The following is a 12,725-nucleotide window of genomic DNA, read 5'->3' as shown; positions in this document are numbered from 1 at the left end:
CTGAGATGTGCTTGAAGTAGAAGGGGCAGTAGAAGTACCTGGGGCAGAGCGTGACTGTTCCTGACGCAATTGTTCGTTGTCTGCTTTCAATTGGGCAATCAAGTCCCGCATTTCTTGGATCTCCTCCTCCTCCATGATTTGGATACTTTATTAGATGGACTCGCTGCTGTTTTGCCTGTACACACACAATACAATTCTCCTCCAAAGCAAACAAAACACAATGCCACTACACAAACAAAAAAACAAAACAAAACCAAAAATAAAAAAAAGAATCAAGTCTCCCTTTACACAGCAGAGATCCTGCCAACAACGCCAATTTGTGGCAACCTGGGGGGTGGATTTTCTTAATATGAACCCAAATATAAAATATTAAAGGTTATGATAACCAACAACGCCACCTGGAATAAATCCAGGAAAATATAATGTAGTAAGGACACAGGTAAGTTCTACTGGAAATGAGGAGACAAGATTCAGAAAGTTCTACAAAATTTATTAAGCTTCAAAATATCTTTAATTTCTAATAATCTACGGAGAAATTGAATGGTTAAAACAGTGAATGCATTTAACAAAATAATCAAATGTCTAAATTTCAAAGGAAACTGAGGCTTACCGATGGGGGAAGTAGTGAGGGAAGGGGCAACATCCAGTGCAGAAAAAGGGACCACCCTGGACACTACAAGAACACGGCAAACAAAAGAAAGAAAAAAAAAGGTGCTCCAACAAAACACACAAGACAAGACACCGCCACCAGGGGTCACCACCGCCACCACAGAAGCCTTAGTCCCTAAAAGACAGACAAGAAAATAAAACAATACAAGTAAAACAGTAATACAATAGCCTTACAATGTTGCACTTTATCGCCAAGAAAAGTGCAGATTAGTATTTTAAAACAATTTCTAAGTAGGCAAAACAGCAGCGAGCATCACTCCAGGTGCAATGCTGATGAGTCAGAAGGCTAAGAAGAATAGAGCAAATTATTAATACAACTGCTAACAAAAACATAACTTGCAGCAGCCGCTTACCTGTGAACTGATAAATGACTGCACTGCCAAATAATCAGATCCCCAATTCCACCCAGAAGTAGTGCAACTGTAAGAAAACGCTATGTGAAGGTTTTGTTTACATGGATAGACGCTACTTAGCCACGCTAAGCCCTTACCTTACTGTCAGCAAATGAATAAACGGACAGATCGGTCCAAATATTAGAGGTGCAGCAAAGGAGGCTAAGCAGATAAACCAATTAGTATTACTAGCAATTATTAAAGCCAACAAACAATAAAACAGCCACGCTTACCCAGAACAGTGCAAACAAAGGAAGCAGATTTGGTTGACGTCACAACGCAAGCAGCCTCATGACAGGTGAAGGCTTGCTTATATGCAGCAGCTGAAATTGGCCTTAAAGTGGCAGCGCATCATTTATGCTGCTACATTTATATTTAAATGCTTAGTGTAATTAACTAATAATAAATATCTTTAGCTTTAAATATTTTGCTAGCAACCTAAATGTTTAGTTCGCAAGTAAGCTAAATATTTGGCTTGCTTGTGGAATACTTACTTAGCAGGCTAACTAATTGGCTCAGAGCAAAATATTTAATTTGGAAAATAATTATTTAGTTTGAAAATTGCATGCTTTGTTTGGAAGTAAAATGTTTAATTTGGAAAATGAATATTTAATTTGTAACTAAATTTCTGGTTAAGCTACATATTGAATTTAGAACTAAATAGTTTGTAAACTAAATATTTAGCTCAGACTTATGTTTAGTTTGGAACTAAATATTTAGTTTGCAAATTGAATATTTAGCTCAAAACTATTAAATTTTTTAATGTATGAACAACTATGGTGAAAAAAAATGACTAAAAAATTGACCACTGATTTTCTCTGTGATATGATAGAACAAACTAAATATTGGTTGATAGCAAAAATATTCTGTGGTTCGCAGACAAACCAGAGTGCTGCTCTGATTCTGAATTGAGCAAGCTTCACATAAAATCTTTTAGCTCATAATGTGAGTTAGTTCAGTAATTAACCCCCATCCTCTCCCACAGGTATAAAACTGTACATCAGATTTGTTGCACTGTACACACTAAAATCCAAAGACCTGCTCCAGAACTGATAATACTTTATTTAAAAGCGTAAACATTTTTACACACCTGTGGTCTGTATTGTCTTTATGCTTAAGACAGTTTTCTACGACTAAAGTCTAAAATGTAACAGCCTTTTAAGAGATAAGTCCGTAAATCTTGTAAAGACTATAACTACATCAGATATATACAAAAACCTAATGTACTAATAATTATATGCCATCATTTACAAAAAAAAAAAAAAAAGAATAACTGGAGGGATATTTGCCTACAGTATGCAGGTATGAAATGAGCTACAGACTGTCTTTTATGTAAAACTTAATTTTCCAAAAGAAATGTTTATTTACTACAAAATCATATTTTTTAATGCAGTTTTGCAACTGCATCATATGTAACATTCATACATGTTACATATGAATATGTAACATTCACCTGGATTGCAATAATGTAGATGTTTGTTCCTCATATTGATCACAAAGCTTCCGGTTTTTCACTTGGTCTGTTACAGTGAAGAGTGTTTATGTGGGATTTGCATAAGATAAATTCTACAACCTGTGTAATGGTATATGAAGTTTTCCTTTGGTAATAATAGGTTTCTTTTTTCACAGAGAGAAATCCATGGCAGGACTTACCACAAACTTAAAAAGAAAATGTAATATCAGTTAGGAGTAGTCACTATGAAGAAGGCTTACTTTCTATTGTGCAATATGTTACATTAAAGGGGAAATATTTTGTGTTTTCTAGCCATATAACAATTTTATAGCAAGTAACCATGTTGCCTTCAGTTGTTATGAAAATACTGTACATGTCTATATGACTTAAAAGAAATTTGACTTTGTAATTTGACACTTTGAAATTGGCTCCTCTATTAACCTTTAAACAACATTTTTACCAGTTATTATATCATATAATGAGCTTAGCAGATGCACAGTTCCACCAGGCTTTTGCTAATTGCTGCTGGCTAGTCTGAAGGAGCTGAGTGGGGGAGTCCAAAGGAGGACTGCTCTGTGAGGCGGAAGCTGGGAAACTGCAGCTATGAGGAGAAGCTTCGTCCTCGAAGGCGGAGCTAGGTCCCTCCAAGTGTTTTGCACAGCTGAGTGGTTGCCATGGAGACTAAAGGATTTCTCAAACATGCATGAAAGAATCAAAGAAACACTCCATGTATGTTTTTGATGAAGGAATAACATTATAACATGATCTAAAGCTAAAAAACAAACAAAAAAACAACAAAGTAAATTTTACACAACACTGTCACTTTAAAAACAAGATCTGAAGTAGCATTAGAGTGAAAATCCCCCAAACATATGACCCTGCTATGGGTTCAGGTTTTGGAGCTGTGACTCTGTATGTCAGTGCTTGGCATGGTAGCTGAGTCTTTGGTGTTTTTCAGAGTCAACACAAAGTAAAAGAAGATGAAGAAACCTAGAAAAACACAAAGGAGAGAGAAAATAAGCTCAGATTGTCCACAGAGAGCAGGAGGTGAAGCTCAAAGGTCACTGAGAAACCACCGAATTGTGTCAGAATTAACAGGCAAAAATGAACTATGGTGCAGTCAAACTACAGTAAAGCTAATGAGTGTTTCCATAAACTCTAGAGGGTTAAAGTACATGTGCTTGTTCACTTTGGAACACTTATCATACAAAAGAACCAGAATGGGCGTTAACTTCCTGCTTCTGAAGGGCAATTTCAAGAATAAAAAAATTAATAATAACCAAGTATTTGGATGTGATTTTATATTATGCCCACTGTGACCCACAACCTCAAAAAAGATGATCTGTTATCTTGACTTATGGGCTAATTCATACTGTAGATGTATTTGCTGGAATGTCCCAGCAGTAAAGAGATCAGGTTTTACCATGCTGACCTTGAAGACAGTTCACAATGCAGAATATGTAGAGGACAGGAGTGTTCACTTGGCCCAGTGAGAAGAAGATCAGGCCCCAGGTCAGACCAAGCAGAACAATGAGAACCAGCAGCGTGCAAATTTTATTCTTGGCTGCATTTCGTTCACTCTGTCTGCGCTGATTAACCAAACATGAACAGAGAGAGAGAAAAAACACAGTTGTTTTAAGTTAATGCAAAAAAATAGAAGAGATCCTAACATATCAATCTGTAACTTTGTGCTAGATTGGTACTGAGGGAATCATCTTGGGTCTCTGAGTTGGATAACCTGGTTTAAAACAGGAACCAATGAGAGGCCACCATTCCAAATCCACCTAGATGATTGGTCACATTTATATTTCACACCTGCTCTGGATATTTTTTATTAAGATTGCCCTTTCTGATTACAAAACACCAACTACAAACAGAAGATTTAAGACTAAAACTGTTCAAGGAGTTTATTTAACAGACAGTCTGCTCCACCATGCCACACCTCTTTTGGTAGCAGTTTTCTGTTTATCACAAGTACAACGCTGAAATTCAACCCAACTTTCAAGATTTCCCTTTAAATACATTTACATGTCAACAAGCTGTGATTGTTCAGACTTGGGAGTGAAAATGGAAATTGCTTTGGATCCATGATGTGTGGTTGAACCTGTATCACATTTCACTGCCTCAATCATCTCCATCTATAAATTCAGTTTTTTATCAAAGCCAACACGCATAAAAATGTATTTGTGTATGGACTAGGCCGTAGGCTTATTGAATGTTGCCTCTGTCAGCAATACAGGGCAACACAATAACTTCAAAATAAGAGTTTCGGCAGAACCTTGAGCTTACCATACCTTTAAAGAACATAATTATTTACATCGTACTTCATCAGACAACGCCACAAGTTGATAACAGTTGGATAACAACTTTCACTGGCAACACCTGTAAGGCATAGGCAATCTGTTGGTTGTACATGCAATGTAGCTACGTGACAATTACCTGTTTGTGAAAGTACAGCCCCATGAACCATTTGATTACCACTCCAAGCATAATCACATTAAAGATGAACACCAAGCTGAACATTCCCACCGTGGTCACCATCTTCACACTGTCATCGGTTATATAGCAGCTACACAAAAAGGGAGCAAAGAAAGTTTTTTTTTCTTTCAGTTTTTCATATACAAAATAAAAATGCAGACTGTAATCACATCTATTGAGGAGACTGAAAGTGTACCAAAAAAAAAACAACCCAAGTTCTGAGTTTAAGGAAAACATCAAGTTGAGTTAGGGTTGAGTTAGTTGGTTTCACTCACTGATTGTGCTGAAATGTGCAAACACAACAGAGCCAAAAAGTAGCTGCAAAGCAGTTAGCATGTGTTTTTCTTACACTTCAGTAGTATTGGACAAGTCCACAGAGGTACGACCGTACGCGTCTTTGTTTATGATCACCACCACTGACACAATGACCGCTGGAAGACCTGAAACACAACAACTGGTACCTTAACTTAAGGCTGCAGACATTACGTTTCAAATTCAGACGATGCCACTCACCCCATCCCACCACGCTGAGTTTCAGCAGGTATTGTCTCACATAGATATTGAAGACTTTGACCAGAAGAAGGTAGAGGTGGAAGCCCTCCAAGGCCATCCAGGTGAAAGAGGCCAGCAGGGAGTAGTGAAGAAGAAGAGCCACGTAACGACAAAGCGCGGTGGAGGACGACGCTGCGGCCGCCTGGCTGGGGAGGAAGTGAACGTTGAGGAGGATCAGAGCGACTGCCAGGCTCATGTGGATCTTCTTGGAATCGTCTCCTCTGAGTTTTCTGTAAGACACAGAAAACGAGAACAGCTGAACAGATTTCATAGCTATACTGAGTTGTAAGGATACAAATGTTTGCTAAATTGAGGGTCTTTACCATCTACAGAGAACAAATGAATCGATGGACAACACTAATAATACCACACCTCACCGAGCAGGTATTCATGAAACAATAACTGACAAAAAGACTGGAGGCTGTTGATGAAGGCAGTACCTGTTTATGATGAAGAGACCAACAGTGATGACCAGAGCAAACAGAGAGATACCACAGCCGATGTAGGTGATGTAGAACAAGATCTCAGCATCTTTGGGTGATAGGTCTACAGACACCTGCGGAAAAAAAAAAAAAAAACTCTGTCGTTCAGCTGTTGACCATTTTATGTGGTATGTATGATACGTATACTTACTTATACTTATCTAGCAACCCAGAAGTCCAGAGGATACTTACTTGCTTACACTTATTTAGCAACACAGAACAGGGATTAGAACTTGGAACCCAGAAAAACTACCTTAGCAACTACTTTTTAGACTCCTACTCTCTCAACCCAGAAAAGGAATTAGACCAGAGAACACTTACTGATACTTATCTACCAACCCTGAATAGGAGTATCTAGTTTATTTCAACATTATTATCTTTTTTCTTCTTTTAGTCTTTCTTATGGTTTGTTATTTTATTTGTATTTCCTTTAAAATCCTGTAAAGCACTTTGTACTGCCTTGCTGCTGAAAGTGTGCTATATAAATAAAATTATATTTACCTTTTACCTTTTAAGTGCACTCTAACATTTTTAGCTGACATAAACTTCACAAAGTGGTCACAGAAATCATTGGCATTAAATACAGGATTTTATTTCAATATTTTTATAGTTTGAATTTCTAACATTCCAGTGAGAATTTGCATTGCTACCTTTGTCTGTCATAAGGAGGTATTCATTTAAATTACATAGTATTTATGAAAACATTACATCAAAGAACCCAAATAACAATTAAAAAACATAATATAAGCTTTACATGGATAAACTCTAAACACCTCTGGTTTTAGTTCTGAATAATTTCAACCCATCTTTTTTTGGTTTTATTTTTTTTTTATCATATAAGTACTGCATAAGAAATAATGATCAACCGCTCCTCTGGACTCACCCAGATAAAATCATCTAGGTTTGCATAATTAAATTGAAATGTATTTTTAAAAAACAACAGCATGAATCAGACGTCTGTGCAAGGAAACAAGGGTACCATTATGTTTATGTTTATCATTTACTGAGGCATCTCTTCCTCTTCCTGCTTTCAAGTCCCGTTAACAGTCACTCAATTGATGTGAAATAGCTCCCCTTACTGGTATATTGGAGTATGTGCAATTCTTTATATATAAAAAAATCTTAACTCCACTCAATAGTTCACATTTTTCAGATAGAATGGTTTGTTGAAGATGAATAAATAAATATATGTATTCACAATGGCATGCAATCAATCAAGTTCATTTGTGTAGCAAATTTCAGCAACACGGCAGCTCAAAGAGCTTTACATCATGAAAACACAAGAATAAGAAATCATCATACAGTCACCACGCTCAGAAACCAGTAACTCTACATTTTGTTAGATGAAGTCATAAAAATCATCAATACAAATTATATGTTTTGGTCAATGTTTCATTTATTATGGTTCAAAAGCATCTTTAAACATCTGGCCTTTATTTAAAGAAACACAGTGTTTCAGATGTTTTGCAGTTTTCTAGAAGTTTATTCCAGATTTGTGGTGCATAGAAGCTGAATGCTGCTTCTCCTCATTTGGTTCTGGTTCTGGGGATGCAGAGCAGAACCAGAACCAGAAGACCTGAGAGGTTCTGGAAGGTTGAAACAACAGCAGCAGATCTTTAATGTTCAGTGATTTATAAACTAACAACAGTATTTTAAAGTCAGTAAATAATCACACACATTCCACAATATTAAAATATTCTAAAGCGCTGAATTTAGGGTTTCATTGTCTGTTGGCCATAATCATTGAAATAGTAAAAACAAAATCATGAAAAATATCCCTCAATGTGCAATGAATATATAAAATATCTAAGAATATATGTCTGAAATGAGTCAAAAACTAAATTCTGATTTTGGAGCTGAAAAACTTATAGCGCCAAGTCATGTTAAGGATTTTATGGCAAAAGGTCATAAAGTCATTGTTACTATCTCAATGAGAGGAGCAATACTGCTCCTGTCTCCTCTCTGTTGAACTTCTGTCAAACGACGCCTTTGTTAAGACAAAGAGTTGAGATGATGGCACAACGGTTCAACTTGAACTTTTGTGGTCGACACAACCTTTGTTCATGAAATAAAACACAAAAACAAAAAGTGTTTCCTACCAGGAGCACACCAAAGTATGTGAGATGGTCACAGGAACAGGTGATGTACGTCTGGTTGTATTCCACCATTTCACAGCCCTGTGTGCTAACATCTGAGAGAGAGAAACCTGTCATACTGACCACATCAGGACATCAGAACTGAACCGAGCGATGACTGGTGGCTACTCACGATCAGATGTCGTATTCAGGAACACACACTCGGGTCTCAGGGATTCCTAAAACAACATTATTTCTGCTTTAGATGGTATTATTATCTTCCTTCCTGCAACATATTGCCACATAACTTGCAGCTTTGTGATAAGGGCAGGGGAATAAAATCAGTTACGTTTATGGCTGATGCAATGCTCATAGTGATGTTGATGCGTTGCTTGAGTCCGGCGACATTCCTGCCGACGCTGACGCCGACGAGCCTGTTATCAGACAGGTTCTGCAAGCCTGGCAGGGAAATCTGCAAAATAAAATCAACTTTTGTTTTAAATTGTTATTGTCAAAAAATAATGATGTACCATGTGTCATTTTGCATCATTTGCAGGTGAAATTTGTAATTGTTGGGGTTTAATCAGAATTCTGCTAACGGTTACCAGAGATAGATTCTGTCTGTATCAACAGATTATTATGATGTGGAAACTTAGTCTAGGATATAATTTGAAATAAAATGACACGTCTCCCTTCCCCCCAAGCAAATGCACACCGACTTCCTGAATGTCAAACCAGAGCCCTACACCCAAACCACTAAAAAAAGAAGAAAAAAATTTCAACCTGAGCTCAACTTTTTTTCTTGAGGATACATGAACAGAAACACACATGATTTCAACTGATGGCTGATTAACAGGGTTTTGCTGAATTACAATCATTTGAATGGAGTGTGTCGAGCAGGTGAACATCTAAAACATGTAGGTCAGTGAAACACCAGGTTAGTTTGACACAATGCAGTGTGAAAGCATAACACAGCAGCTGAAAATATAGCAAATGCTGCAATTTTAGCCGCCAGGTTTTTGGTGAAAACACCATAAATGTAAAAGTGCTATTATGCATGCTTTGTCAGTGACATAAAAGATGAGTCTCACATTGCCTGGCATCTGGATCATGCAGAATACAATGCTACTGTTCAGTCCAGCATGCAGCTCTGCCGGCAGCTGAACTCTCACCGCTCTGTTGGACACATCTACGTCTGATGTCGCCTGCAACCAGAAGCAGAAACAAGAGAAACACTGAAGGCGCCATGCCGCTGTCTGTGAATCTGTCCATTAAGAACATACACACAGATATGTTTACCTGAGTGCTGTTGGCATATATCTCAATACTCCTGGAGTCGTTAGGCGGCTTATGTAAAAGAGCCACTAAACACGGAACAGAAATGTTTGTGGTCTGGTTCACCTCCGTTTCCTCCAGAATGCTTTCAAGTATTTGAATTGCCCTGGTTGAAAAGAAAGAAAGGATATGAAGATCGACAGCTCAGAGATACACTATCTAATCCACACACACCCACTGACTCTGTTCATGATAAAGAATGAAAATACTTACTTGAAAATGTTCCACTTTGTTATCCCTTGGCTGTACCTTTTCATGCAGCATTCAGTTTTTGCAACTGTAAAGTTGATCATTGGAAGATGCATGAAATAAAGTGTGGACATAGATAGCCACAGATCACAAATGACCCAGTCAAAGTAATCATTTGGAACAATTTGATGTTGCAAATGAAGCAACCTACCTGATCGATCTTTAAACTCGTTGCAGTCATTCCAACAATCAGTGGGTTTCCAGTTTACTTGGGTCACACTATCCATGGTATAAAATCCCACCAACAGGACGAGCCAGAACATCTTTCTGTCAAAAACACAGATGTTCTGGTTTAAATCAAGAGCTTGTGTGCTGGACAGAGAGGCAATGAGCAGGTTCTGTCCGAAATACACAGAGAAACAGAAAACCTTGAAAAAAATCCACGTGTTGAGTTTCATTCCCAAGTTGTAAAATTCATCCTTAGATTTCTCCTTAAAGGTTGAACTAAAAACTGAATGCAAAAGATCCAAATTTGATGATGCACATTTTTGGACTTAAGTATTAGTCTCATTTCTGCTGAAAAAAACAAAAACAAAAAAGAAACAAAAAAAAAACATAAACCATCTTTTCTGTTGGAAATTAGCAATCAGGATTCCTATATGTTTCCAATTTTAGGATTCTGTGCTTTCAGAAGTTCAAATTTTTAGACGTGTCTGTTTCTTTTCTTATTTTTTTAAATAACATTCTGGGTATTTTAGTACAAACCACAAGTTGGGTTTTATAAGTGTGCTCCACTACTCATCAATGCTAAAGTCAGCCGTCACACTTGAACGCTTGATTCCCTCTTTCTGCTGGAAAACATGGAACATGCTAGAGGAAAATGTTGCAGGAGTGCAAATAACGGGCAGTAACAGATCGATGTAGGAGTAGAGTTTTATAAATCAGGACCATCAAGTGATTGTTTCTCAGTGCGCTTAGAGGACGCAGCACAATGATACACAGTATCCGAGGACCGAAGACATTTGCTCAATGCAGTCATATATAAGGCATCTCCATAATCCAGGAGTGGTAAGAATGTTGCTGAGACCAATTTTCTTCTAGCTTTGAGAGAGAAACAGGATCCATTATGATAATAAAACAAAATCTTTATCTTCAGTGTTAATAACAAATCTGCTATGTGCTTTTTAAAAGAAAGCTGTTTATCTACAATAAAGCCAAGATAGTCATAATTAGTGACAAACTCAATTTGTGCCCCTAAAGCAGTGGTAAGCAACAAATGGATCTCTGATAGTTTTTGAGAGTGCAACAAAAAAAGAGAAAAAAAAAAGCCTGTTGCTTTCGTCTTGTCCACATTCAACACCAGCTTTAACACCCTGCAGACAAAATGGTGACAGAGTAGTTGTCCCATTACTCAAACTGATTGTTGTGAAGCTTGTAAAGCCTGATGAAATTTGTCCTGGAACCATTTCAACCACATAAAGCACTTTCTTTTTTTTTTCTTTTTTTTTTTTTTGAAACCAAGTTTGAGGTTCAACAAGAATCTCTGCTGGTAGGAAATGTTTTAGTTCCGTCCAGAGTCCAATTTCTTGCTGAAGGTCTTCAGACATTTATAGCAGAAATGTCTGACTCATTAAAGGGGCAGCTTTATGTAAAATCAACGTTTTTTGAGCTTCACGTCATGTTATAACCAACATATCAGACGGAGGTTACAGACCTGTCATGATGCCGATCCAACAAATTTTCTCTTTTATAACATTAAGAACCATCAGCTTGTGAGTTGTCCCCAACACCATGAGTTGTTAACATTAACAGCAGTTTCTGGCACAGAGAAAAGCAAAAGCCACAGTCTGTGACCAGCTCTTGAATGCTGGGAATTTACCATATTGGAAAGGCATTCACTGGAAATCTGTTTTTTTCTGGTGTGAGATCTGTTCATCTGCTGCTGCTACCAAAAACAAAGAGCCCTCAACCAATCAGGAAATACACCTGCTGTGACAGGGAAGCCAAGAGTCCATTCAAATGACTAAACATGTTATAGATTTACAGAGAGATAAAATGTAATATTACCCACACTGCTGTGGTGGTTCATTGTACTCTACAGCACCAATGGATTTAGAAATATTAGTCTTTCTCAGAATGAAGGAGAGGCTTTCTGTTCTCCACACGGAGCAAGATGTTTACAGTTAGCAACGCAAACTATGCTAATCAATATTAGAAATTTTTTAAAATCTCATTTATTGAAAAAACCTCTTCAGTGTTTTGATGTCACTGTTTGGATTAAAATATGTAGCAGAATCAATGACCAAGGTGGTAAAAATAGAATTTTGGAAATGGTTTCTGAATAAATATCAGCAAGTCGAGGTTTATTTTAACAAAGAAAACACACACACACACACACACACACACACACACACACACACACACACACACACACACACACACACACACACACACACACACACACACACACACACACACACACACACAGATCTTGGTCAAGTGTAAACCTGTTTGATTATTCTGTCTTCAATAAGCTCCATCACTTTACTTAACACCTCCAGCTAGATCTCCTAAACTTACAATTCAAAATGTTTTTGAGCTTCTCTGCTAAAAGTAAGAGAAACATCTCAAAATAGTTTCATGGCCTTCCAACAGAAATAACTACAAGTTTTCTCACTTCAAATTAAAGCCTCTGCATCGCTGCAGACCTTTCCTATACAGATTAATGAACAACAAGCACAGCTCAGGTCAAATTTTTGCATCGCCACAACAAGAAGCGCCCTTGAAGCTGAACATTAAAAAACACGATAGACTTACCTCTGCATGTCGCTGAGATATTGTTATAGTTTTATGTGAAACGATACCAGAGCGCAACCAATGTAACAGGAGGAAGCAGAGCAGAGCAGAAGGTAGGCGGAATTAACACTTCTGTAGGAAGTTGTTTGGGGAAAAAAACAGAAACCCCCAGAAACATTTAAATGAGTGACAAAGATGAAACCAAAATATGACATTATGTTCCAGATAATTTGTGTACAGATCCAGGAAGAGTTCTCTCTGTATAAATGATCTGCCTTTCATTTGATTAGCACTCTTTGCTAAT

At 37.4% G+C, this 12,725-nt stretch overlaps 1 protein-coding gene across 2 annotated transcripts; it reads right to left on the bottom strand.

The window, feature by feature from the left end:
- Nucleotides 1-2,103: 2,103 nt before the first annotated feature.
- Nucleotides 2,104-12,573, bottom strand: LOC106908483 (adhesion G protein-coupled receptor G2-like). Of its 2 annotated transcripts, XM_014974602.2 has the most exons (14): nt 12,443-12,573; nt 9,837-9,952; nt 9,650-9,713; nt 9,401-9,542; nt 9,193-9,306; nt 8,451-8,573; nt 8,295-8,340; nt 8,126-8,217; nt 5,985-6,100; nt 5,506-5,774; nt 5,342-5,432; nt 4,954-5,083; nt 3,947-4,103; nt 2,104-3,504 (listed from the first exon to the last, which is right to left on the bottom strand). In XM_014974602.2, the coding sequence occupies exons 1-14, from the start codon at nt 12,448-12,450 to the stop codon at nt 3,404-3,406; spliced, it is 1,569 nt and encodes a 522-aa protein (XP_014830088.2). In that variant the 5' UTR covers nt 12,451-12,573; the 3' UTR covers nt 2,104-3,403. The 2 variants fall into 2 exon arrangements, with proteins under 2 accessions (XP_014830088.2, XP_087860237.1); XM_088004111.1 differs by lacking the exon at nt 2,104-3,504 and having other exon boundaries at nt 3,955-4,098.
- Nucleotides 12,574-12,725: the final 152 nt, after the last annotated feature.

This window comes from Poecilia mexicana, unplaced genomic scaffold, assembly GCF_051168715.1.
Source record: "Poecilia mexicana isolate PSO_F unplaced genomic scaffold, ASM5116871v1 scaffold_3, whole genome shotgun sequence".
Classification (NCBI taxonomy): Eukaryota; Metazoa; Chordata; class Actinopteri; order Cyprinodontiformes; family Poeciliidae; genus Poecilia; species Poecilia mexicana.
Note: the sequence above shows the minus strand (reverse complement) of the source record. Positions and strands in the feature narration are given on the sequence as shown.

Coding starts and splice junctions, on each gene's coding strand:
- LOC106908483 (XM_014974602.2), bottom strand. Junction 8,574..9,192: donor TGATCCAGATGCCAGGCAAT/GTGAGACTCATC, acceptor TTTATTTTGCAG/ATTTCCCTGCCAGGCTTGCA. Junction 8,341..8,450: donor GCATTGCATCAGCCATAAAC/GTAACTGATTTT, acceptor ATGTTGTTTTAG/GAATCCCTGAGACCCGAGTG.